At 35.9% G+C, this 24,086-nt stretch overlaps 3 protein-coding genes and 1 non-coding gene across 7 annotated transcripts; all 4 read left to right on the plus strand.

Moving 5' to 3' along the window:
• The first annotated feature begins 5,349 nt into the window (after positions 1-5,349).
• On the plus strand, positions 5,350-8,857 carry LOC106346648 (cyclin-A2-3). Its single transcript, XM_013786036.3, has 11 exons — positions 5,350-5,570; positions 6,306-6,600; positions 6,692-6,893; positions 6,998-7,134; positions 7,231-7,323; positions 7,398-7,531; positions 7,618-7,693; positions 7,768-7,878; positions 7,975-8,124; positions 8,225-8,359; positions 8,451-8,857. The coding sequence occupies exons 2-11, from the start codon at positions 6,382-6,384 to the stop codon at positions 8,502-8,504; spliced, it is 1,311 nt and encodes a 436-aa protein (XP_013641490.2). The 5' UTR covers positions 5,350-5,570; positions 6,306-6,381; the 3' UTR covers positions 8,505-8,857.
• Positions 8,858-10,350: 1,493 nt separating this feature from the next.
• LOC106349834 lies at positions 10,351-11,166 on the plus strand. The gene is made up of 3 exons (XM_013789803.3): positions 10,351-10,709; positions 10,781-10,909; positions 10,995-11,166. Exons 1-3 carry the CDS (start codon positions 10,351-10,353, stop codon positions 11,164-11,166), a joined length of 660 nt encoding a protein of 219 aa, XP_013645257.2.
• Positions 11,167-16,999: 5,833 nt separating this feature from the next.
• TRNAS-AGA lies at positions 17,000-17,081 on the plus strand. The gene has a single exon. It is a non-coding gene; the product is annotated as a tRNA-Ser (tRNA).
• Positions 17,082-17,167: 86 nt separating this feature from the next.
• BNAA06G10310D (centromere protein C) lies at positions 17,168-21,116 on the plus strand. 4 transcript variants are annotated; one of them, XM_048782347.1, is made up of 11 exons: positions 17,168-17,439; positions 17,789-17,997; positions 18,075-18,160; positions 18,270-18,360; positions 18,446-18,594; positions 18,705-19,426; positions 19,517-19,592; positions 19,756-19,901; positions 20,189-20,441; positions 20,559-20,666; positions 20,758-21,116. In XM_048782347.1, exons 1-11 carry the CDS (start codon positions 17,281-17,283, stop codon positions 20,889-20,891), a joined length of 2,133 nt encoding a protein of 710 aa, XP_048638304.1. In that variant the 5' UTR covers positions 17,168-17,280; the 3' UTR covers positions 20,892-21,116. The 4 variants fall into 4 exon arrangements, with proteins under 4 accessions (XP_048638304.1, XP_048638305.1, XP_048638302.1 ...); XM_048782348.1 differs by having other exon boundaries at positions 20,192-20,441; XM_048782345.1 differs by having other exon boundaries at positions 17,169-17,439; positions 19,753-19,901.
• The last annotated feature ends 2,970 nt before the right edge of the window (positions 21,117-24,086 follow it).

Below are 24,086 nucleotides of genomic sequence, written 5' to 3' on the forward strand. Positions count from 1 at the left end.
GACCAAGAGACAGAGATAAGTTCAGTCCACGAAGTCGAAAATGTCTTTTTGTGGGTTACCCCTTCGGCAAGAAAGCATGGCGCCTATATGATCTCGAGTCTAATGAATTTTTCACAAGCCGGGATGTGGCTTTCTTGGAGGACCAGTTTCCGGGGATTGAGGATGCAGTATATGTTAAACCACCGGTAATACAGACTGACCTTCCAGCTGATGATTGGCTTCTTACGCCGGAACCACCAACGATCCCACCTGCCGGCACCAATGAATCTAGTGAGACAATAAACATTGCACCTACGTCTGTAATATTGCCAGCGGCTTCTCCTAGTGGAACACCTGTTAGTTTGGAACCAGTTGTCCCTACGTCACCTTCTACACCATCACCTACGCGTTCAGTGTCTCCTACATCATCGCCATCTCAGTCGCGTGAACAAACTGAACAGATACCATCGCCTGGACTTCTGGAAGTTCTTGGTAGAGGTCAACGCGCAAAGAAACCGTCTGTTCTTCTGAAGAACTATCTTATTAACTCTGCTACAACTTTGACACCCCCTCACGGCTCTCATACTTCACCTGTACACGATCAGAGTTCTCCAACTACGGGTCCAGGTAAGACTCTTTATCCCATATCTGATTATTCGTCTACGACTATGTTTACTCCGAAACATCAGGCATTCTTGGCGAAAATCACAACAGACTATGTCCCCAAAACTTACAAAGAAGCAGTCAAAGATCCAAGGTTTAATGGCGCAATGAAATCTGAGGTCACTGCTTTGGAGGATAATCATACATGGGACGTAACTCCATTACCACCTGGAAAAAGAGCTATAAGTTGTCGCTGGATTTACTCGAATAAATATCGAGCGGATGGTACACTTGAGAGACCTAAAGCACGTCTAGTGGCCTGTGGAAATCGACAGAGAGAAGGTCTCGATTACAAAGATACGTTTGCACCGGTGGCTAAGATGAACACTGTTCGATTTATTCTCAAAGTGGCAGCAGCCAAGAGATGGGAAGTTCATCAGATGGACGTCCATAATGCATTTTTGCATGGAGATCTTGAGGAAGAAATATATATGCAACTACCCCCTGGTTTTCAAACAGATGACGAGACAAAGGTTTGCAGACTTCGAAAATCCTTGTATGGCCTCAAACAATCTCCTCGCTGTTGGTTTGCAAAGCTCAGCAAAGCTCTTCTCTCATTTGGGTTCAAGCAGAGCTATGAAGATTACTCTCTCTTCTCGTTTGTGAAAGGCAGCATATGTCTTCACATATTGGTCTATGTAGATGATTTTATAATCGTTGGGAACGATATTTCTACAATCCAACGCTTCAAGAACTATCTCAGCACCTGTTTTAAGATGAAAGACTTAGGTAAACTCAAATATTTCCTTGGTTTGGAAATTGCAAGGGGACCTGACGGCATCTTCGTCTCTCAGAGGAAATATGCACTAGATATAATTACTGAATGCGGTCTGTTGGGAGCTAAACCGGCAGCGGTGCCTACAGAACTTAATCATAAGCTGGCTCTTGTCAAGGGCCGTCCCCTCCTGGATCCAAGCAAGTACCGGCGGCTTGTGGGTCGTCTCATTTATCTAACCTTTACTCGCCCTGAACTAAGCTACATTGTCCACATACTTTCCCAATTTATGCAGAAACCACAAGAGGATCATTGGATAGCAGCTTTGCGTGTCGTCCGCTATTTAAAAGGTTGCCCGGATCAAGGAATTATGCTCACGTCCAACAGTGATCTAAGGTTGACAGCGTACTCTGATTCTGATTGGTCGGCTTGCCCAATTACGAGGCGTTCCTTGAGTGCTTATGTGGTTATGCTTGGTGATTCCATTGTCTCTTGGAAGACCAAGAAGCAACGTACGGTTTCCAGGTCTTCAGCAGAGGCCGAATACAGATCAATGGCAGACACAACGTGTGAATTGAAATGGCTCAAACGCCTCCTCCTCCAGCTTGGGTTCTCCCATTCTCAACCAATGCGAATGTTCTGTGATAGTCAAGCTGCGATACATATAGCTAAGAACCCGGTGTTTCATGAACGTACAAAACATGTGGAGAATGATTGTCATACGGTACGAGATGCAGTTCAAGCTAAACTTCTAACCACTGAACATATCACTACGAAGAACCAACCTGCAGATTTGCTTACTAAAGCATTACCAGTCCCGGCATTTCAGTTCTTATTGTCCAAGTTGGGAATTCGAGATATGTCATTACCAACTTGAGGGGGGGTAAAGGGATAATGATAATGTTATATTTCCTATATTGTAGGATTTGGGTTAATCACATATTTCCAATTCCTAGTTAGCGTATGATATTCTCTTTGTATATAAACCCTTTGTGGGATGATGAATAAAGTACACGTTCTATTCATATTTTAGGTGTTTTCTTGTCTCATACACTAAAGTTCCCCAAGAGCCAACCCCAATTATTATAATGCTATTGATTCCAAGATTTTGCTTTATATTTCAGTACCACATTATCATTTTATTTCGAAAACTAACCAATGAAAATAGTGTATTCTATACTTCTATGTATAATATGAAAGTATATAATAATCACTTTTCTCTATCTATTATACAGTTATCAAGTAGGGAATACTGTTCTCAGCTCAGTTCAGTGCAGCAATAGAGAGAAGCCAGAGAAGCATCCAGAGAAGAACGGTAGAAATAAAAAGAAAGAAAATGAGAATGGTGGAAGAAAACATATAAATAAACTAAACATGGCCACTGGATCTTCGAGATCTTTCAAAATCACACATGTTCTTGATCCCATCCCTCAGACTCAGTTCCCTGACGCTTATCTGCACATATTTGTCAGAGCGTCTCCACTGGTATATTATTTTTTTCTTTCAAATTCACTTTCTTTTAGTCATAACACAATGTCGTCAGATATTTTGGTGAATAAAAAACAGAAGAGGATAGCGTATATATGCACATCCAAGTAAAACAAGGCTAGAGGGAGTAGTTAGTTACCCTTGAGAGTTGCAATAGAATCAGTCTCATCATGCATATGTCCTAACCATATTGAATCGGCATCTGACCATGCCACTCACTCTCCTCCGTGTCAATTTTAATTTCATTTTGAAAAGGAACATTGAAGAATGTAGTACCACACTCAGTGGCACCAGCTTTGGCCAACAGACATTTTACCTGGCCCATGAGGATACAAACATTAAACTCCTTTCCATAACACCTTGAAGCCAAAAAGGACACATGGACTGAAACTCATATTTTTTCTTTCTTATATTTTTGTGATCTTTATTCTCCCTAATCAGCTCATTGTGTAACATATATATATTGACCACCGTGTGAAAACCATAAACTCTTCTATAGATTAAAACGAAACCAAGGGGGGGAAGGACTTGGTAGAATTACGTACATTTAGTTTAAAGGGACTAATTAAAACATAATCAATGAAACATAACGAAACAGCTAACATGCATATAGTGCATTGCAAGGGAATAGCTGGATTACGAGAATCCACATAAGATTCCACGTATATATATTAGGGCCCGGTTTATTGGGCCTAATGTATAAGAAAGCGAAGGTAGAAACAAAAGCTTTTCGGATAATCATTTATCTCCTATATTTTCTTTACAATAAAACCTAATTTCTTTTCTTCTTCTTTTTTTAAATGAAACCTAATTTCAATATTTTTTCTAAACGTCCACCATAAGTAAACAAAAGGGACCATCTATCTAAGAAGATAACTTAAATGAAAAAATAACAGTTTTAATATCTTTGTTTTTTCTGTTTAAATTTGTCCAAGTCACATACGTTTGAATACTATTATACTCACGTGATAGCAATATATTTTAAAAATCATAGTAGATTTGGACCACCAAACATATGTATCCACTATGCAAAAATACATTTGAATCTAACATTTCATTGTCTAAGAATTACGCATCTTAGTTTTGTGGTAAATGCGGTAGGTGAAATGAAGGGAGGGAAAGCTGGAGTTCAAAAAACAAAGATGGACCACCACCACCATCCAGTAAAATTTGTATGATAATAAAATTGAAGTATCTGTCTTTTACTTTTTGTTTTCTTGTCTTGAGTGTGGCTGAGTGTTTTGGACATTTAGAACTAACTTTTTGGTTTGTGGGTAGACATTATTAGTAGGGTCATGACTTCTAGTTATGTCCATCTCTCTCTCTCACGAGATTTTTCTTAAAGCCATTATGAAACTTTAGAGTATAAGTCAAATAAAATAATACTGTAAGACTTTTATTGATCGACAAGTAACTAACCAAGTTTTGAATTCAAAATTCGCAAGGCTCTCTGCTTATCTATAGTCACATGTTGTAACCAATTTCAAAATAAATTATCATTGTCTCATCATTCGATAAAAAGAGGTATCGAAAAAAATATCGTTGACTCATCATACACCCTACTTACATTTTTTGGTTTGTCCAATACTTTTGCTTTGAACTTTCAAATTCAAAATACATCCTTTTATTTTAATAAGTTGAGAGTTATACATAAGTCAATATGTCTATAGTTTGAATCGGTAATCGATGACAGCAAACATTTCATATTAATATATTTTTTTTCAAAATTATCAACAAAATTTTGAATATAAGAAAAACAAACTTTAGGTTAAAGATTGGTTCATTAGTGTTAGATGTATTCTTCTAACATTTTAATTGCTACTGTTTTCTTCCTACAGTTTTTCCTTGCTTTCTTTAATTTAAACTCCTATTATATGTGTTTCAAAAAAAAAAAAAACTCCTATTACATATCAGTACATCACTAGCAACAAAGTATCGATTGACAAGGCAACATCAAGAAAATTATAAAGAGGAAGAAGACGATCAAGGATGGCCTGGTGGAAACAACATCTCTGCGAGCATTTAACATCCAACCAATCGCAATAAAGTTTTCTCCTTGTTGGGGCCTTCTCATTTGGACTCTTATTAAATTAAATTTTCCTAATTAAGAGTTTTACTTCAAAGGTGAAAAAGAAAAGAAAAACACTTTAACCAAAAAAAAAAAGAAAAAGTAAAAACAAAAAGCTGTATTAATTAATGGCTAGGGGAAGGATTCTTCTAGCTCGGATGCTTCTCATTAATTAGCAAACGGTGAATTAATGGCACATATGCCCACTGTACGTGTGAAGATGATTAATGTGGGCATTATAATCATAGTTAGTATAGACAAGTACTACTAAATAGAAACTTTTAATTACCCACATCTCACGGAGAAATCAAACCAAATCTATGTTTAAATCCCCCACTAAATTACAATTAATTAACCACTAATTAAAATATATTCCTTTTTCTATTTCCCCCATACCCATATGTTAGGGTCAACAGGTCAAATACATTAAAACATTATCGTTTAATGTCGTCAGTAAAGTTTTATTTCTTTTTTTTTTAAATAATTTCTAAAAATGTGACTTCTTTATCGTTTAAACCCACACCAGTAGTGCTACGTCTCGTTCACTAACCAAAGACACTCTTTCCCCAAGGGCGGAGCGGATTCACCATCTCGATCTGCCCCCCACCCTCCAAGCTCCTTCTTTTCCTGAAGGGTTTTCTTCCCGGAGCTTCGCAGGTCCAAATCTCAATCCTTTTCACTTAACTTTTTCATAGAAAGATTTGAACTTTGTGCTCATGCTTGTTCATCCGCGTACCTGCATTGTGTTTGTGTTTGAGCCGCTGCTTTTCCGACGAGTTTTGTCTTGTGGGTTTCTTAATTAACACGTGAAGACACAAAAAAAAGGAAGAGAATTTGAGTTCTGTCGATAAGAGTTTTTGTAGATGTTTGAGGTCTGACTCATGGTTTTGCAAAGGTTTCTAGCGATCTATTCGTTTTCATGAGAAAGTGTGATTGCATCTTCTTATGGATGATATTTTATTAAAACCCAACAAAGAAAGAAACAGCATTTAGATTCACCAAGATTGGTTTTTCCTAATATATGTTTTTTTCCAAATTGGGGGAGATATTTTCCGTAGATTTAGCTATAAAGTTTGTATTATCTCTATATTACTGTTTTGCATTGTTGGGTAAGGAAATCAAATAATTTGATTCTACTACCCACTGGATCTTACTAGAGTTTAATAAAGTTTTAAGCTTTCAACTTGAAAAATGTATCTCTCTGTGATATTCTTGTTTCAACGGACCAATTCCATTGGAAAGTTTCCAAATAAAATAACCTCCATGATAATCATATGGTGATGCATATATATATGCATTGTTGCAGATGAGCAATCTATATCCCCTGTATAGTGATCTCTCTCTATTGCCTTAGCCATTGATCTTTATGTTCTTTTGACTTCATTTTCACAGATCGGAGGAAGATGATGCAGTCCTGAAACAGCAAGACTTTCAAGGCTCTGTGTCTTCTTCTTGTGGGATTTTAAACATGGGGAAGGAAAATGTTGTCTCTCGTCCTCTCACTCGTGCCTTTGCGTCTGCTTTGCGCGCTTCTGAAGCGGCTTCTACTACACATAATCAACAGAGAGCAAACACAAAAAGACCAGCCTCGGAGGATTTGAACGTCACTGCGCCACCCAATAAGAGGAAGAAGCGAGCTGTTCTTGGGGATATCTCAAACGTTAGCTTCAATGCAGCTCAACTTGAGGTTGTTAAAACTGCATCATGTTAATAATGTTTGTGAAAGATCTTTTGAAGTGAAACATGCATCTCCTGAACATGCGTGTTTACCATTTCAGGCTAGAGACATCAAGCAGGTAAAGAAGAGTCAGGGGTTGGCATCTTGTGTTACTTCAGAAGTCACAGATCTTCAGTCCGGGACCAATGCAAAAGCTGAAGTTGTATCAGTGACAGCAGGAAACACAAATGACACAGCTGATAACTGTATCGAGAAACACAAATTGCCTCCTAGACCTCTTGGGAGATCATCAGCTTCTATAGGTGATCCAAGAAACACAAATCTTCATGTGATTTTAGCTCCCCCTTGTTGAATGGTCTTTGATGATTAAATAAACTTTTTTTTTCTTTTTTGCAAATGGTTACAGTTGAGAAAAGTGGTGTTATTGGTAGTTCAACTGCACTGGATCTCCCAAAATTCACAGACATTGATTCTGATGACAAGGATCCTTTATTGTGCTGCCTCTACGCCCCTGAAATCTACCACAATTTGCGTGTTTCAGAGGTAATAATCAGATCTTATAGTCTTTTAAGAAACTTGGTAAGCCTAAGCATTCAAAGTTTGATTCTTTGTGGCTTCTCTGTCACTTTCTCCTAGCAGCTTAAACGCAGACCTGTTCCTGACTTTATGGAGAGGATACAGAAGGACGTCACACAGTCAATGCGTGGGATTCTGGTTGATTGGCTCGTGGAGGTTAGTCTTTAGTTCTGATGCTAAGTTTTGCATCTTCTTTGCAGATTCTGACAAAAGTCTCATCTCACTCACAGGTCTCTGAGGAATACACACTTGTACCTGACTCTCTTTACCTCACAGTGTATCTCATAGACTGGTTCCTCCATGGAAACTACCTGGAAAGACAGAGACTTCAACTCCTCGGCATCACTTGCATGCTTATTGCCTCGTAGGTTCCTCCTCTCCAATTTCTATTTTAAATCTCGTCTTAGATGCAAACTAAACTTTAAACTTATTTTTCTTCAAACTTTACAGGAAGTATGAGGAAATCTCTGCGCCGCGCATTGAAGAGTTCTGCTTCATCACAGATAACACCTACACAAGAGATCAGGTACACCGAGACTGCTCTCTTAACACCTCAAAAAGAATGAAACTGTGCAATGTACTAATAGTTGTGATGTGCAGGTCCTGGAGATGGAGAACCAAGTACTTGCGCATTTTAGCTTTCAAATATACACTCCCACTCCAAAAACGTTCCTTAGGAGATTTCTCAGAGCAGCTCAAGCCTCTTACCTGGTAATGCATTTTTGCAATTCACTCATCTATCTGTTCTTACTACAAACTGTATTAGAAAGACTGAGAATTTATCATTGTTTTGATTGCTCTCTGCAGAGACCGCGCCTTGAACTCGAGTGTCTAGCCAGCTACTTAACGGAGTTGACGTTGATAGACTATCATTTTTTGAAGTTTCTTCCTTCAGTCATTGCTGCTTCAGCGGTTTTTCTTGCCAAGTGGACATTGGACCAATCAAACCACCCATGGGTCTGTTAATGTTGCTTCTCTCTTTCTCTATTTCCAGACACAGTTTAGTTCCACAAATCTTGGATCTTTAACTTCTTTTTGTTTCCCTTTTCCCTCACAGAATCCAACACTTGAGCACTACACAACGTACAAAGCGTCAGATCTCAAAGCATCTGTTTATGCCTTACAAGATCTGCAGCTTAACACCAAAGGTTGCCCTTTGAGCGCTATACGCATGAAGTATAGGCAAGAGAAGGTATATTTACACCTAAACCACATACTAAACCGGTTTGGTTTGGTTTGAATTCGGTTTTCTCGATACTCATGAGACCTTTTTGGATTTGCAGTTCACATCTGTGGCGGTTCTTATGTCTCCAAAACTACTTGACACGCTATTCTGAAGGGCTAAACCGAACGGTTCAGCTCCTAACCGATAAAAGATCTCTGTGACATTGATGGTCCGGTTCGACTTCATTCATCTGTTACTCTTTTTGTTCATAAAACAGCTCCCACAGTCCCACTCATCTAATACCTGATTAGAATTTGGTTTAGCTTGGTTTAGTTTGATCTGAGGTTTGGTTCTTCCAAACACCAGACCTGGTTTAATCTAATCGGTAGCAAGAGGTTATTTTAGTTGTATCGAGAATGTACATTTTCTCCCATCTTGAGGCGCAATGTAAAAACAGTTTCGGGAATTTCATACTATTTATGTATTTTCCGATGAGGTAGTTTAATTATTTACATCATTTTATTACTTCTTGCTTTTATATATGTTACTTTTTATGTCATATTGAAACCACCTTAACATATAGCCATTGACCAAAAATTAAGGTATTTAATTATATAAAAGCCAGTATAAAAGATAAACAATATTCTACAGATAAACCCCCCCACCGCACTGTTTTGTTGCCAATTCTTGTTTACATAACCTTATAAAGGGTTCATCTTTGTATTGGAATAATGTTGGTATTTTACTATTAATCACCTCATGATCAAGATCAGAGTTTAAATGATTAAGCGAAGTCAACGCTTCAAATATGTTGGTGAATTGACTCAAACTATGATATTTTTTTGTGAGTCATTTACCTTACAATGGGTCTTCATATAAATTTGGTCTCACCAAAAAGACTAATTTTATCAAAGTTGAGTTAGATGCCACTTTGGTCCAGATTATTTTTGTTCTGAGTCTGAATGCGGCAAGAGATGAATATCGACAAATGCCATTGTTGATATGGTTCATCGGTTATACTTGTGGCTATACTGTAAATCTCCTGTCCTCTATTGGCGTATTCACACTTTTGACCAAGATCCACCGGAAACTACATCCCTCGGTGCTGTAGATGAAGAAGTTAACATACAAGCTGTTGGGGATGAATACTCAAGCACAAGGTATAAAACTCTTTTTTTTTTTTCTTTTGAGTTTAGCTAGCTAAAAACAAACAGAAATTGTAATTTAGATGTAATGCTGTTTTTATTGGTTGTAGAATCCATAAAGTGATGGATTTTTTCAAGGTGGCGCTTGAATTTTTCTTTATTGGATGGTTTTTTGGGGTATCATTGCCTGTTTATACATGTCTTCACACGGTAGTAGGAGTCATTAGACTTGTTATCATGATTATCAAATGTGCATGCTTTTCGAGATCAAAGGATGTAGACTTTGAAAAGGAAGATGAAGATATTGTGAGTAGTAATTATCATATCATCATATAAAATGCTCAATTCAAAATCATATCACCAATTAGTGTTTTGGTTTGACTTGGCTGCTACGTTTGTCTGCAGATTTGTTGCATCTGCTTGGGAAATTGCGGAGATGAAAAAGAGGGGAAATTACCATGCTCGCACGTATTTCATTTTAAGTGTATAAGGAAGTGGCTAAAAGTTAAACCCACATGTCCTCTCTGTCAAACACAGTTCGACGTGTTTCCAACATACTTGTCTACGAATGAAAATGTACGAGGCTGATAGTTTCCTTTTTCGTTTTCTCACCAGTTGTTAACTCTGTATCAGGAATAATTCAGAGATGTCAATACCGAGAAATGTAGCAGCCTAGTAATTATTACTGGTATTTTTGTGTTTTATTTTAAAAGATTATATATAACTTAGCATCAAAGAATTTAAATAATTGACTTAGAGTTGGTCTTGATGGAGTGTTGGTCTTAAATTAAATTGATTAGAGAAGAAGTAGAATGTTTTGATATATGTTCTGGGTCTCAAGTGTATGACAAGAAATAAAACCAAAAGAGATCAATGGAGAGCCCTTTGTTGACCAAGAGTGAGTACATCGTTGACACTACAATAATCATCGGAAACTCTTCAACAGTCGATGATCAAACATCACACGAGGTTATTGAACTGAGTGATCCATATGAAGCTGAACGTTTTTGGAACCCAATCGAGTTTGTTGTAACTATTGTCCAGATTGCTGCAGCATTAGTACTTCTGATTCAGCCAAAAGACCAAGAACATCCACAAACAATATTGTTTATATGGATCATCGGTTATACTTGTGGCTGTATTGCCACTCTCCCTGTCCTATGTTGGCGTTTTTGGTATTATAAGCAAAGTGTTAGCTCAGAATCTGCAGAAGAATCCTCAGGAAGGACAAGGTACTACTGTGTTTCTTCTCTATTTTATTTTTCAATTTATTTTGATATATAATGGTTCTATTGGTCTGCAGAATCAATGAGGTGATGGACACATTCAAGATGGTGCTTGAATATTTCTTCGTGAGTTGGTTTGTGGTGTTTGTATGGAATTATATGGTCAACCCATCATCTCTAGATGATACTACAACGCAATTCTTCTGGTGCGCATCAAATGAAATTTACTGTTATGTCTCTCTAATAATAATAACGGTTACATTTTTGTCTTCTTATTGTCTCCATTTGCAGGTTAATTACGGCTCTCCTTACATTCAGTTTCATCAGATATGTACTTGTGAATCTAGCATGTGCAGTGGTCTGTTACTTGTTGCCTGGGACCTTATGTGTTCTCGCCGCTAGGGAAGTCCTGGAAATCATTATGAGGCTTATAGGTGCGTTCCTTGCGTGCATCTGCCGTTAGAAATGGTGGATCATATTGTTTTCTTCTTTCTTTTGTTCAATTATTATTGTAACTTTGATTTGTATTTTCAGTAACCATCTTCTTCTGTGCCTTCTTACTGTTTCTTTGTTGGTCAGCGGACTTTTGGTTTTCAAAAAAATAATTTAGCAAGGTCAATGCTTTGTGTTCCTCTAAAAAGACTATTATTATTAGCACCAACAATATTAATTATGGGATTTTTGCAAAATTGACCTACAACTTAAAGTCAAACACAAAACTAACCTCTCTTTTTTTTGAAAATTGGTTTTGCCTTATTCACCCCACAAGTTCATATAATTTACGAAAATGCCATCAATTTTTTTTTTTTTTTTTTCGAAAATGACATTTTTACTCTCTCACCCTCATCATCTTCAAGTAATTACAAGATTGCCATTGTCATCAATACCACAACCACCATGAACAACCAATTTGAAGCTCTTAATGCTCCCAAAATCGATTTACCCTTCTTCTTTTTCCATTCTTGTGAACTAAACACAACATATCTCTCACTTTCTCTCCACAATGAGCCAAAAAAACCCAAGATTTTGATTCTAAAATTTTTATGGTTCATAGAGTCATAGAAGCCAACGATTATGGGTGGGTGACTTTCGTTTGTGATTTTGTGTGCTTGGAGAAGCCTTATGTATGCTAAGGAACTTATCTCACCAATTTAAGCTATGACATCGAGTTTTTTTCCAGATCTGTTCGTCAGACGACTTACTTGGGAAGTCGTCTGGCTGTAGACGACTTACCTTTCAGTCGTCTGGCTGTAGACGACTTACCTGGAAGTCGTCTGGTCAACGCAGAGGTTATTTTTGCAATTGACTTTGAAATCTGTAACCTGAGACGACTGAAAGTTAAGTCGTCTACTATTGTTTGGTTTCAAAAAAAATTCCAAAGAACCTAGACGACTTACATTTCAGTCGTCATAGGTTAGTTTTGCATTTGACTGGATAATTTCAGAAGTTTGACTTCCCCAGACGACTTACATTTCAGTCGTCTGGCGAAAATTAAAATAATAATATTTTTTTAAAAGTAGACGACTTAAAGTTAAGTCGTCATAGGTTAGTTTTGCAATTGAAAAAAAAAACTTCAAGATTTAATTATACACAGACGACTTATAATTCAGTCGTCCACCAGACGACTTAATTGTAAGTCGTCCAGGACTTTTTTCCGAGATTCTGGTCAAACCTCGTAAATCCTGGACGACTTACATTTCAGTCGTCTGGTGGACGACTGAATTATAAGTCGTCTGTGTATAATTAAATCTTGAAGTTTTTTTTTTCAATTGCAAAACTAACCTATGACGACTTAACTTTAAGTCGTCTACTTTTAAAAAAATATTATTATTTTAATTTTCGCCAGACGACTGAAATGTAAGTCGTCTGGGGAAGTCAAACTTCTGAAATTATCCAGTCAAATGCAAAACTAACCTATGACGACTGAAATGTAAGTCGTCTAGGTTCTTTGGAATTTTTTTTGAAACCAAACAATAGTAGACGACTTAACTTTCAGTCGTCTCAGGTTACAGATTTCAAAGTCAATTGCAAAAATAACCTCTGCGTTGACCAGACGACATATAGTTTAGTCGTCTAGACAACTTAGATTGAAGTCGTCCGCGTCTTCTCCACTAGTTTTTAAGTCTTCTACCTTAGTTTTTGAATAACTTGTATTTTTAAGAGTGATAAGTAACTTCAAGATATGTAAAACTCATATTTACAAAATATGTTCTCTCCCTTAGTTTTACTAAATTTGACTAAGTTTTTCAATGCAAACTTATAAAAAATATGATATGCTTTGACTAGTTACTATTGTTTGTTTCCATCTCTTACCAACATTCTTGTTTATTATGATGAGAAAAAGGCCATTGGAGTTTATTATTGGATATGAGAGATCCAAAGATAAGAAAAAGGCTACTGAAGTCTATTATTTCATTGATTTGTAAATGTGTAAACACATTGTTAGCACATTTAATACATCTTGGAAAACATTATTACTGATTTTACAAAAAATTCACAACTAAAAGAGTATACATGCAATTCACAAAACAGACCACAAACAAAACTATTATAGATCATTCATCTACAAAGACAAGCTTGGATTCCACTTGAGTAGACAAGACCAGACAACTTTTAAGAAGTCCAGACGACTTCTAAAAAGTCCAGACGACTTCCAGGAAGTTCAGACGACTTTGCCAGAAGACTTTTAGGAAGTTCAGACGACTTCCAGACGACTTTACAGGAAGTCCAGACGACTTCCAGACGACTTCCAGACGACTTCCAGACGACTAACAAGTAAGTCGTCCCAGAAGTCTTCCAGATCTGAAAAACCTGCATATTAAATCCAGATCTGAAAAACCTGCATATTCAAAAACGTTCAAATGGCTTAAAAACAGAAAAAAATGAGTGGAAGATTAGATAAATCTACCTTTACATAACACACAAAAATATATATCTAAAAATAATAGATCTACCTTCAAATTAGTGGAAGATGAGTACCATCTAATTAAAAACCTGCAAAAAAAAATAGATTAGTAAGAAAGACATGAGACAAAATTGAAAAATTCATATAAAGTTTGGTGTTTTCAAGTCAAAGAGATTAGAGTGGGTTTGGAGAGTTTTAGTTTGGGAAAAAAGTAAGAACTTTATACAACAAGAACTTACCAAATGAAGAAAAATCAGACATAAGAACTTACCAAAACGCTCAGAAAAATCCAGACGACTTCCTGGAAGTCCAGACGACTTCCTGGAAGTCCAGACGACTTCCTGGAAGTCCAGACGACTTCCTGGAAGTCCAGACGACTTCCTGGAAGTCCAGACGACTTCCTGGAAGTCCAGACGACTTCCTGGAAGTCCAGACGACTTCCTGAAAGTCCAGACGACTTTGTCAGAAGACTTCCAAGAAGTCCAGACGACTTCCAGACGACTTCCAGACGACTAACATGTAAGTCGTCCCAGAAGTCTTCCAGATCTGAAAAACCTGCACATCAAATCCAGATCTGAAAAACCTGCATATCCAAAAACGTTCAAATGACTTAAAAATAGAGAAAATGAGTGGAAGATTAGATAAATCTACATTTATAGAACACACAAAAATACATATCTAAAATTAATAGATCTACCTCTAAATTAGTGGAAGATGAGTACCATTTGATTAAAAACCTGCAAAAGAGATAGATTAGTAAGAAATACATGAGACAAAACTGAAAAAATTCATATAAAGTTTGGTGTTTTCAAGTCAAAGAGATTAGAGAGAGGTTGGAGAGTTTTAGAATGATGAACATTACATTTTTGTTGCAGCCATTTGAGAGGAGGAGAGAGAATGTGTAAATTTTTCTTTATATAGGGAGACAAAAAATCCAATTAGGTTAAATATTTTTGACTCAGACGACTTCCTGGACGACTTACATTTCAGTCGTCTGGTGAAGAAATTAAAACAGACGACTTACATGTAAGTCGTCCAGAAGAGTTTAATATTTTTAGCGGAAAATTAAATATTTTTAGCGGGAAACTAAAATAGAAGACTTTCCAGACGACTTACTTGTAAGTCGTCTGGACGACTGAAATATACGTCGTCTGGACGACTGAAATATACGTCGTCCGTGTAAATTATTCAACAGACGACTGAAATATAAGTCGTCCACACCCTAAACATAACCCCTAAACTTATTTATCTAATTAAACACTTCATAAAATCAAATCAAACTTGAAAAGTGTTTACTATACACAGAAATAAACACATATTGGTGAAAACTAATTTTTGAAAAAAACATTTTAGTTTTCCAAGATCTAACCCTAACAATACATACAATACTACAACATATGTTTGCCAAACTCCTAAACCAAAGAATATAATGATACACTACTTCCACTCATCTATCTTCAAAACAAATCAATTTTATCATATCTTAATTTATATCACTTAAAACTGTTTATAATTACTTGATTTTTATTTTTCACGCATCAAAATATTTTTTACAAGATTTATAAATTATTTTTAAAATAAGCTGGTACCAGACGACTGAAACTTCAGTCGTCTGGACGATTTCCAACAATTCAGACGACTCAGACGATTTACTGGGGCTATATTCGTAAAAATGGCTTCTGTTTTTTTGTTTGGTCACAAGGGGCTGAGCTGTAATTTCACTAGGCTTTTAGGTTAGTTTTGCATTTGATTCAAGTTTGGGTATAGGTTTGGGATTAAAATCAAGTTGTGGGTTAGTTTTGGCAAAAACCCCATTAATTATTACATTGTAAATGTCTAAATGACTGACGTTGGTCTTAAAATAATCTTTCAGCACCAAGGAATTTCAAGGTCAATGATTTGTGTTTCATTGTAAAATACTATAATCTAGATTAATGGTTTATCTTTACATATATTACGTCCAGTTTAGTTGTAAGTTGAGTGAGATAAATTCGAGACAACAAGGAATAGTCAAGTCTATGTAGGCTGTACTTTGAAAAGACAATAATTTAGCGCTAAATAATTCAAGAACTGTGACTTATAAAAGACTATTGTAATTAGTTTTAAAATACAATTCAATAATCTAGACCAAAGAATTGGAAAGGTCTATTTATGTTTTGTTAGTCAGAGAGAATTTAGATGAACTTTTTGTTGGATTGGACTATAAATTGAAAGAAATCAAAACAGTGATCAATGGAGGGCCCTTTGTTGACCAAGGGTGAGCAAATTGTAGACACTTCAGTCGATGGAGGTTCCTCATCAAATGCTGAACGCACCATCAACATTACAGTGACTGACAATCTTTCATCACAAATGATGAACGAAGAAGATTTGTGCATGTTCAACCGTACGATCCATGCAGCCACATACGAAGGTGTTTGGGACTTGATCGAGTTTGTTATGGGTTTGGTCCTGATTATTGCAAGCCATAACATGTGGTTGTATTCTCTCTCTCCCTGTTTTGTATTAGCGTATTTTTTATGTCAACTCAGATATAAGGTATAAACTCCATTTCTTTCCCCCAGATTTAGTAATTATACACATTAGAAACGAAAAAGGATCAATCATGTTAATATTTGGTTTGCAGGACAAACTCGGCAGTGGGCTTTTCGCATTTACTGCTTGAATTTTTCTTCTCGTGTTGGTTTATGATGTTCACTGGGTCATTATTGCCGAATCATCGCTAGATCATAGTATTCCACTTTTCTGGTATGCACCGAACGAAATTTACTACTATTATAGTATTGTGTCCCAAAACCATACTTTATTATTCACCAGGTTGTCCTTTGTTTGCAGGTTATGTTGGGCTTTTCTTGCTTTTAGTTGAATTCGTCTTGTGCAGCGATGTGTTTCTGCTTGCGTTTAACGTTATGTATTAGCGCCGTTTGGAAAGTTATTAAACTCATTGGCACGCTTTATTGATCGGTGGATAATAAAAGAATGTGTGGATCATGTTTTGTTTTCTACTTTCTTTCCCTCAATCATTGTTGTAATATTTTCTATGTTAAATATATGCCAAGACCAAGTCTTATTTACTCTCTTGTTGTGATGGCTGACGCTGAGCAAAGCAAAACTGAAAGAACAGCCTTGACTTGAGCATCTCTTTTATGTGCACGAGAATATAAAAAAACTAATAATAAAAATGAAGTTCAGACCAAATTGAGTCACATCTCCGGTTTGGCAATGGTTCATATCCTGGTACAGACTGGAATCAATTGTGTAAAGATGAAAATACATCACTAATTTACAAAGAAACTATGGTTTTTCTTTGGTTTGGTTTTTGATTTCTGGATTATTTAAAGTAAATCTATGTAAACAGTATATAGAAAGGGTTCAGCTTTTAGACGCAAAGGTGGACGTGCCGGAGTGGTTATCGGGCATGACTAGAAATCATGTGGGCTTTGCCCGCGCAGGTTCGAATCCTGCCGTTCACGTTTTTTTTAAATTTCTCCTTTTTCTTTTTAATTTTTAATTTTGTCGTTTTCCAGGTTATTATCCCGCCTATACACTAAATCCCTAGTTTTTCATTTCTACTGAATCCCAACTTTCCCAAATACTTTCAAATTGTAAACCGCACAACCTCTCTCCCTCTCAGCTGTAACCCAATCGGCGGAGAATTAACCGGTGAATCAGATGTCCGATCTGGGAAGCGGGAGCTCAACTCTAGAGTCAGATCCCCTGCATGCTTACTCAGGTCTCTCCTTGTTTCCTCGCACGCTGAAATCAATGTCCATCCCTCCTCCTCACCATTCCGACGCTCTTCAGCAGACGCATACCCTCCTTCAATCTATCGTAAACTCTCTCCCCCCCCCCTCTTAATCTGCTTCGATTAATTATTTTCTTTTTGTTGTTGCTCAAATGCGGATAGCGATTCGTTAATTTTAGGGCTGCGAATTCAATTTTTATTTTTTTTAAATTGCTTAATTAGAGAGCTGGTTTGGATGTTTTGAGCGTTAGCTTTTGATTTTCAGGTTCTCTTCAGAATCTGATGTAATCTGATATTTTAAGATGACCTCTTTGGTTGCTAAGTAAATAAGCTCTGTGTGGCTGCTAATAAACTGTATACGATACGTGCTAAGAACTGCATAACGAGTTTTAATACAACAAACTGCTGACAAAATCTATATCTTCTATTTCACAGCCTTTTGAAGTTTCAAAAGAGCATGAGGAGCAGGCAAAGTCTATCTTAGAAGATGAAAGCTCTGAACTTTTAAAGAAAGGCGTTGGGAGCAGTGTAGCGTCAGAAGATACGGATGTTGGTGTGAACCCTATCGCTAATAAGCGGGAAAGAAGACCGGCGTATGAACGTAAGAGAGGACATTTTACTTTCAAGCCTACGACGACGACTAGGTAAACGATTTATTGGGGGCTCTTTTCTTTCTTTATTACTTCATCTAAAGCCTGCCTATAAATGTTTCTTGTTGCAGTGAATCACCTCAAAAAGAACCAACCTTTGATCCTAGTAAATATCCTAAACCTGGAGATTACTTTGCTGCCTATGACAGATTCCTGCGTGAGTTTCTCATGTTCATATCCCTGTCTTGTTTATTTTATATATATGATGACATGACTACCACTCTAATATGATTTCTTTTTTTTTTTCTTTGCTGGTTTTGAAATAGTTGCTCAACGAGAATGGCAGAAGCAGACTGGCACCTTTGTGAAAGAGACACACCAGTATCAGCCCCGCCCTCGCAGACCAGAACTTCCAGGGTATGTACTATGAGCTATTCTGTTACTGCATCTTTCAGAGGATTTTGTTATCTGTTTCCCTTGATACTTACATTTTCAATTGCAGGAGAAAACGGGGTGCATACAAGCATACTTATACAAGTAGTTATCCCATTGACTTGAAAACTTCTGAAAAGGAAACCCCCACTCCTTCTGAACAAATCGTAGAGGAAAACACTGCTGCACATGTTAAGACTGTGGATAGAGAAGTAGATGGTGAGTGAGCACTTGTAGTAGAAAAGAATGTCATGAGATACTATTTTGTTCGGTCGTGTTCGCTACCAATGTTTTTAAGTCTGATAGCGTTAACCCACTTTGTTCTGCAGATTCAACCGCATACACAGACAAGAACTTAGAAAATATTTTGACTGAGTTGCTTGCTTGCTCACCGGATGAGCTTGACGGGGATGCTGGTGTCAAGCTTTTGCAGGAACGCTTGAATATCAAGCCCGTTAATGAGGAAATGCTTTCTTTCCCTGATATTCCTGACTTCCCAGATGTCAGAAGAATGGACTTGAAGGCGTCTGGAAGGAAACTATCAAAGCCAAGAACCGCGCTGTCAAACATACAGAATTTGCTAAAAGGGATTAACAGTGATGGGAGTCGGAAAAAAAGCCAGGCATCACCATCATATTCACCAGAGGATCAGTTTTCATTTCCCGACAGGCTTAATTTGCTTCCAGGAGATCAACAGCCTGGAGAGGTCGATATAGCAAAGGATTTGAATGCCTGTTTGGGATCTTCAGTGGCCAACGATGCTGATAAAGTTATACCTAATGCATCTCCGTCTAATGTGGGCTCTCACGTGGCTAGCGAATTCAACATCTCAGTGCAGAAGAGTTCTTATGAAGGTGTTCCTGATACTAACTCAAGTCCATATAGGAACGCTGACAATTGTGAGTTGGACGACAGCATCACAAACATTAATCCAGCCACACTAGAGGTGAATGTAGATATGCAAACAAAAGAAAATGAGGGAGATGTTCCCATGGGTGAAAGTGAAGCAAACATAAACACTAGAAGAAGAGAAAGTTATGTAGACAACCTGGTTAGTTTCTCCTTGATTGTACACGACTTTTAATCACCATATTTGGACCTCTTGTTGGTCACATCTCATGTGAATTTGTTTGCGAAATAGGCGGAAGATGCACCTGGAGAGGATGCAAGAATGGATCCTTTTACTCTAGAAGATGAAACCATTCCATATCAGCAAGGTATGAACCTTTTCTACATTCAAACTGTAGTGATATCTCAAAAACTAAACAAGCAAATTAACACATCTCCTAACGTAACTTGTACATACTTCCCCATTAACAATCTCAGCTCACTTTGTGGCTCAAAAGTATTTCGTTATGACGTTATTTTTTCCTACAGAAGAATCCTCGAAATCTCAAAACGCAACTCGAGAACAATACAACAGAATGGATGGATTCATTGAACATGAGGAGCATACTCAAGGACAACATGGAGAGGAAAATAACAACACAGACACCGCTTGTGGAGTTCAAGTAGAAAATGCTCAGGTTAGTTTCCCATCATTGTCTATTCACCTCTATCTGACCTCGTGGCCAATTCATCTTCACGTGGTCCCATTTGTTATACTAGATTTCATCTTCTCTTTCAACGTTTAGCCTTTGCAAACCACCAGAGGGGGTTTTTAATTGTAGTATTGTACTTGATCCGTATTTTAAAATCCATGATAACAATAACACACTGAACAGAGTCAATGAATTTTGTTTCGTTTTAGGCTAGTTCAAGTATGAGCTTACTTAACGAAACGGATATGAGAGTTTTTTATTGACTTTTTCAGCAGGAAGCTCCCAGCTCTTCACCCAAACAGACAAATAAACGAAGCAAGAGCGGAGCTTCTGATAGCAATATGAAAAAGCGGAGCAAAACCGTGCATGATGAAACTGAAAAGGACAAGCAAACGAAAACATTATCACGTGAAAGTGGAGCAAAGAAGCAACCCAAAGGAAAAGCGAACGAGAGAAAGGAGAAGACGCTAAAGAAAACAGTAACACGTGAGAGTAAAATGTTCTCCCGTAGGAAAAGCCTTGCAGGTAACGTAGACTTGCCAAAGAAACTGATGTCCATTACTCATGCTTCGAAGCTATGTCAGATTGAAAATATACTAAACTGACTTTCTTGTTTTTGTTTTTGCTTTGCCTCTATCGAAGCTGCTGGTACTAATTGGGAAGCTGGTGTTAGACGAAGTACAAGGATTAAGTCGAGACCACTTGAATACTGGAGAGGTGAAAGATTCTTGTACGGACGTGTTCACGAGAGTAAGTCGCATATTCTTGTTTTTTTTTATAACCATGTCGAATTGACTCTGCTGTTTCTCAAGTTCATAACTTTCTATCTTTGTTTCGGAAGGTTTAACTACTGTGATCGGGATAAAGTATGAATCTCCGGGAAAGAATGGCAAAGGCGAAACGCGCGCATTGAAGGTGAAATCATTCGTCTCTGATGATTACAAAGGGCTCGTTGAATCAGCCGCCTTGCATTGAAGAATTATAATAATCCTAGGAGAGTGTTCAGAGCAAATAATATTTTGATCATAACTCGCTATTGATATGGTGTTTCGTGCCTACTATTATCACTTTGGGTCCCATAACCTGTCACTTTCTTCTTTATTCAAACCGCAACTGTTTTGGAATTTCAAAAACGGAACCGAGAGTTTCAACTTTCAGTTAGATTCCTCCATGTTGATTAGTCTCAAAGTCTTTGGTATTCTTTTCATGTGCACTTTTTGTCCCCATCTCTATCGCTTAAAAACCGCCTTGACTATTATTATAATCTTTCAATCAAATATGTATTGTATCAGTTAATAACTTTGGGTGTCTTATGACTAATTGACTATCATCTATCTTCAATGTTCAAATTCAATCCGGGGCTTCTAGCTTTAGTGGTAAAGGGCTTCTTGTACAGATTCAATCCGAGTTAGAATCTTCTGAGTATGGTTTTAATCTTTTGATAGAAGCATCGTGATTTTTGTACCAACAGTTTACTTTTATGTCATATGCCAAATTGCCAATATGGACAAGAAGTCACAAATTTGGAAGGACATGATTAGAATTTGACGATTCGACTTTTTTAATGAGCTTGAATATTCTATAACAATAAAAATATTTTGAAATTTTGACTGATTAAATACGGCTGTCTTGGGAGCAACTTTTCTCGAATTTCGCCGTCCGCCTTTTACGCTTGACTTCGGGACAATAACGATGAATGACATGAAAAAGACGCTCCAAGTTTTAAAAATCAAAGCATTACTAGTACTATTTTTCACTGGTATATTAGATAACTACGAATCTACGATGCAATAGGTTCTAGAAAAACGTATAAACAAAATCCAAGTTGATTATTCACTGGTATCTTCAACCTTTTGAACTTAATTTTTATTTGATTGCCGACAGTACAAACTACAAACAATGTATTCTCCTGTTGCCGAGTAGTATAAATATGTACATAATTGAAGTACCATGTATTTTGACTGACCAGAGATATATCTGGGTTACCCAACTTGGAAAAGTAAAAACAAAACGATGTATTGATATATAGACCATGACGTATTTTAGATTTTGTAATTATCAGTCAAACACTTATACCGTTCTTTTTATTAATAAAACATGGGCAATTCTCCTAAATAGATTATTTTCAAGTTCTGATCACAAAAATAGATTACAAAAAAAAAAATAACCAAAATGTTTTATTTAATAGGTAAAATGACCCTAATATCCTAGATATATAAAAAATTAAAAAAATAATTTTTTATAGTTTAGATTATATATTTTCAAATTCGAATTTTTTATTAAAAAAAATTCAAATTTTATTTTATTTTTTTCAAATTTTCTTTTAGTACTTTTTAAAATTATTTTTAAAATTTTTATTTTCAAATTTTTAACATTTATTTTTTATTTTATAAAAATTTAAGTCCCAATCACAAATTTTCACTCCTTAACTCTAAAAATCTTAAGGTTTGAATTAGTTAATCCTGAGAATATAAGTATATATTTATCTCTTTAATAAAGTATTTTGGTCATTTTAATCCTTAGAATATATATTTGTGACATATATATTTTTTAATGATATCTTAGAGTATTTTCCTTAAAACATTGTTCTTATTCATTTGTACAATAAAGTTTGTTTGTTTTACTTGTTTGTTTTCTTATCTACATTATTCAATTCATTGTATTAATTTTGTTTAATGCGTTGACCTGACGAACCAGCTGACGATGCTTCCCATTGGATATTATTTATTAAGGGTATCTGGCCTATCTAATTTATAAAAGAAAATGTAACTCATGGATAAATTTTATTTTCGATGAGCTAAGAGTAAAAATCTATATATATTGGGTTCTATAAATAATACTCTCTGCGTTTCGAATTATACAATGTTTTAGAAGATTTTACGTTGTTTCAAAATATAATATGTTTTGAGGTTTTTTATCAATTTTAATTTTATTATAAATTGTTCAACCAATAAAATTTTACGTTCTGTTTTACAATTTGTTGAATGATTTTAAAATTATATTTTAAAAAGTATTTTTTAGGTGAGTTTAAATTTCTTAATTTTTGTGCAATTAGCTAAAATATCATACTCCCTTTGTTTCTTAAAGATGAATATTTTGGTATTTTCACACATTAAAATATATGTAAATCATGTAACATTTTCGGAAATTATCAAGTTCCAATATTTTTTAACCAATAGAATTTTAATAAATCTAATTAATTTTATTGAAATTTACAATTTTTGTATAAAAACCATAAAAGAATATATCTTAGTGAAACAAAAAAATTTTCTAAAACTTCTATTTTAGTGAAATGGAGAAGGTATATTATAAAACGGAAAGAATATAATTTAGTTTCATACTGAATCGAATCTGAAACTTATTAGCTTCTCAAATTCATAATCTTATCATTCTATCACAAAGTTCTGGACGACTTTGCTTTCAGATGTTGACGTGCGTTTGTTATTTTCCAATTATTGCAAGTTTGACGCCGTGTAGTTTTCCCAATGCTACCCAGCCAGGTGTCGTGTCGTCTGAGTTTATTCTTACCTTCATCAGCCAGATTTGTATGTTGTGAATCTCCATGTCTTGTTTAGGCAGGAGGTGAACTATATTTTTCCAAAATACGGACGATCAAATTTGTTATTTTCTTTTTCTTCATTGCATTTACATGGAAATAAATGTATGGAATTATTCAACTTACAGTATAAGTTATGTTCATGGACTTGGATATGGTGGACCCTGCAACGTGTCCAAAGTTGCATGGGACATGCCATTTCTCCAAATCTAGTGTTATTTATTTTATTTTTTGAAACATTCCACGTCTATTGTTATTCTTTTTTGGTAAAATATTAAATAGTCTATTGTTATTTATACAAATAAACTTGATTAATGTTCTTTGAAGGGTCCAAAGATGATAATTATAAAACCTAAATACAGTATAACATTTTTAAATTAATACTCTATAAATTAATATACAATAAAAATCTCTATAAAATAATATAATTTTATATTTTAAATTGAATTTTTGGTTCAATTAGTATATCGATAAATTAATATCTTTAATAAAAATTATAGTTTTGTGTAGTCCCAACATTATTAATTTATAAAGGTTTCAATGTGTGTTGTTTTCATCATCGTTCACTTTCTAAATACCACTGTTACACGTTTTCCCAAGTATGCTTATAAAAA

Source organism: Brassica napus, chromosome A6, assembly GCF_020379485.1.
Source record: "Brassica napus cultivar Da-Ae chromosome A6, Da-Ae, whole genome shotgun sequence".
Classification (NCBI taxonomy): Eukaryota; Viridiplantae; Streptophyta; class Magnoliopsida; order Brassicales; family Brassicaceae; genus Brassica; species Brassica napus.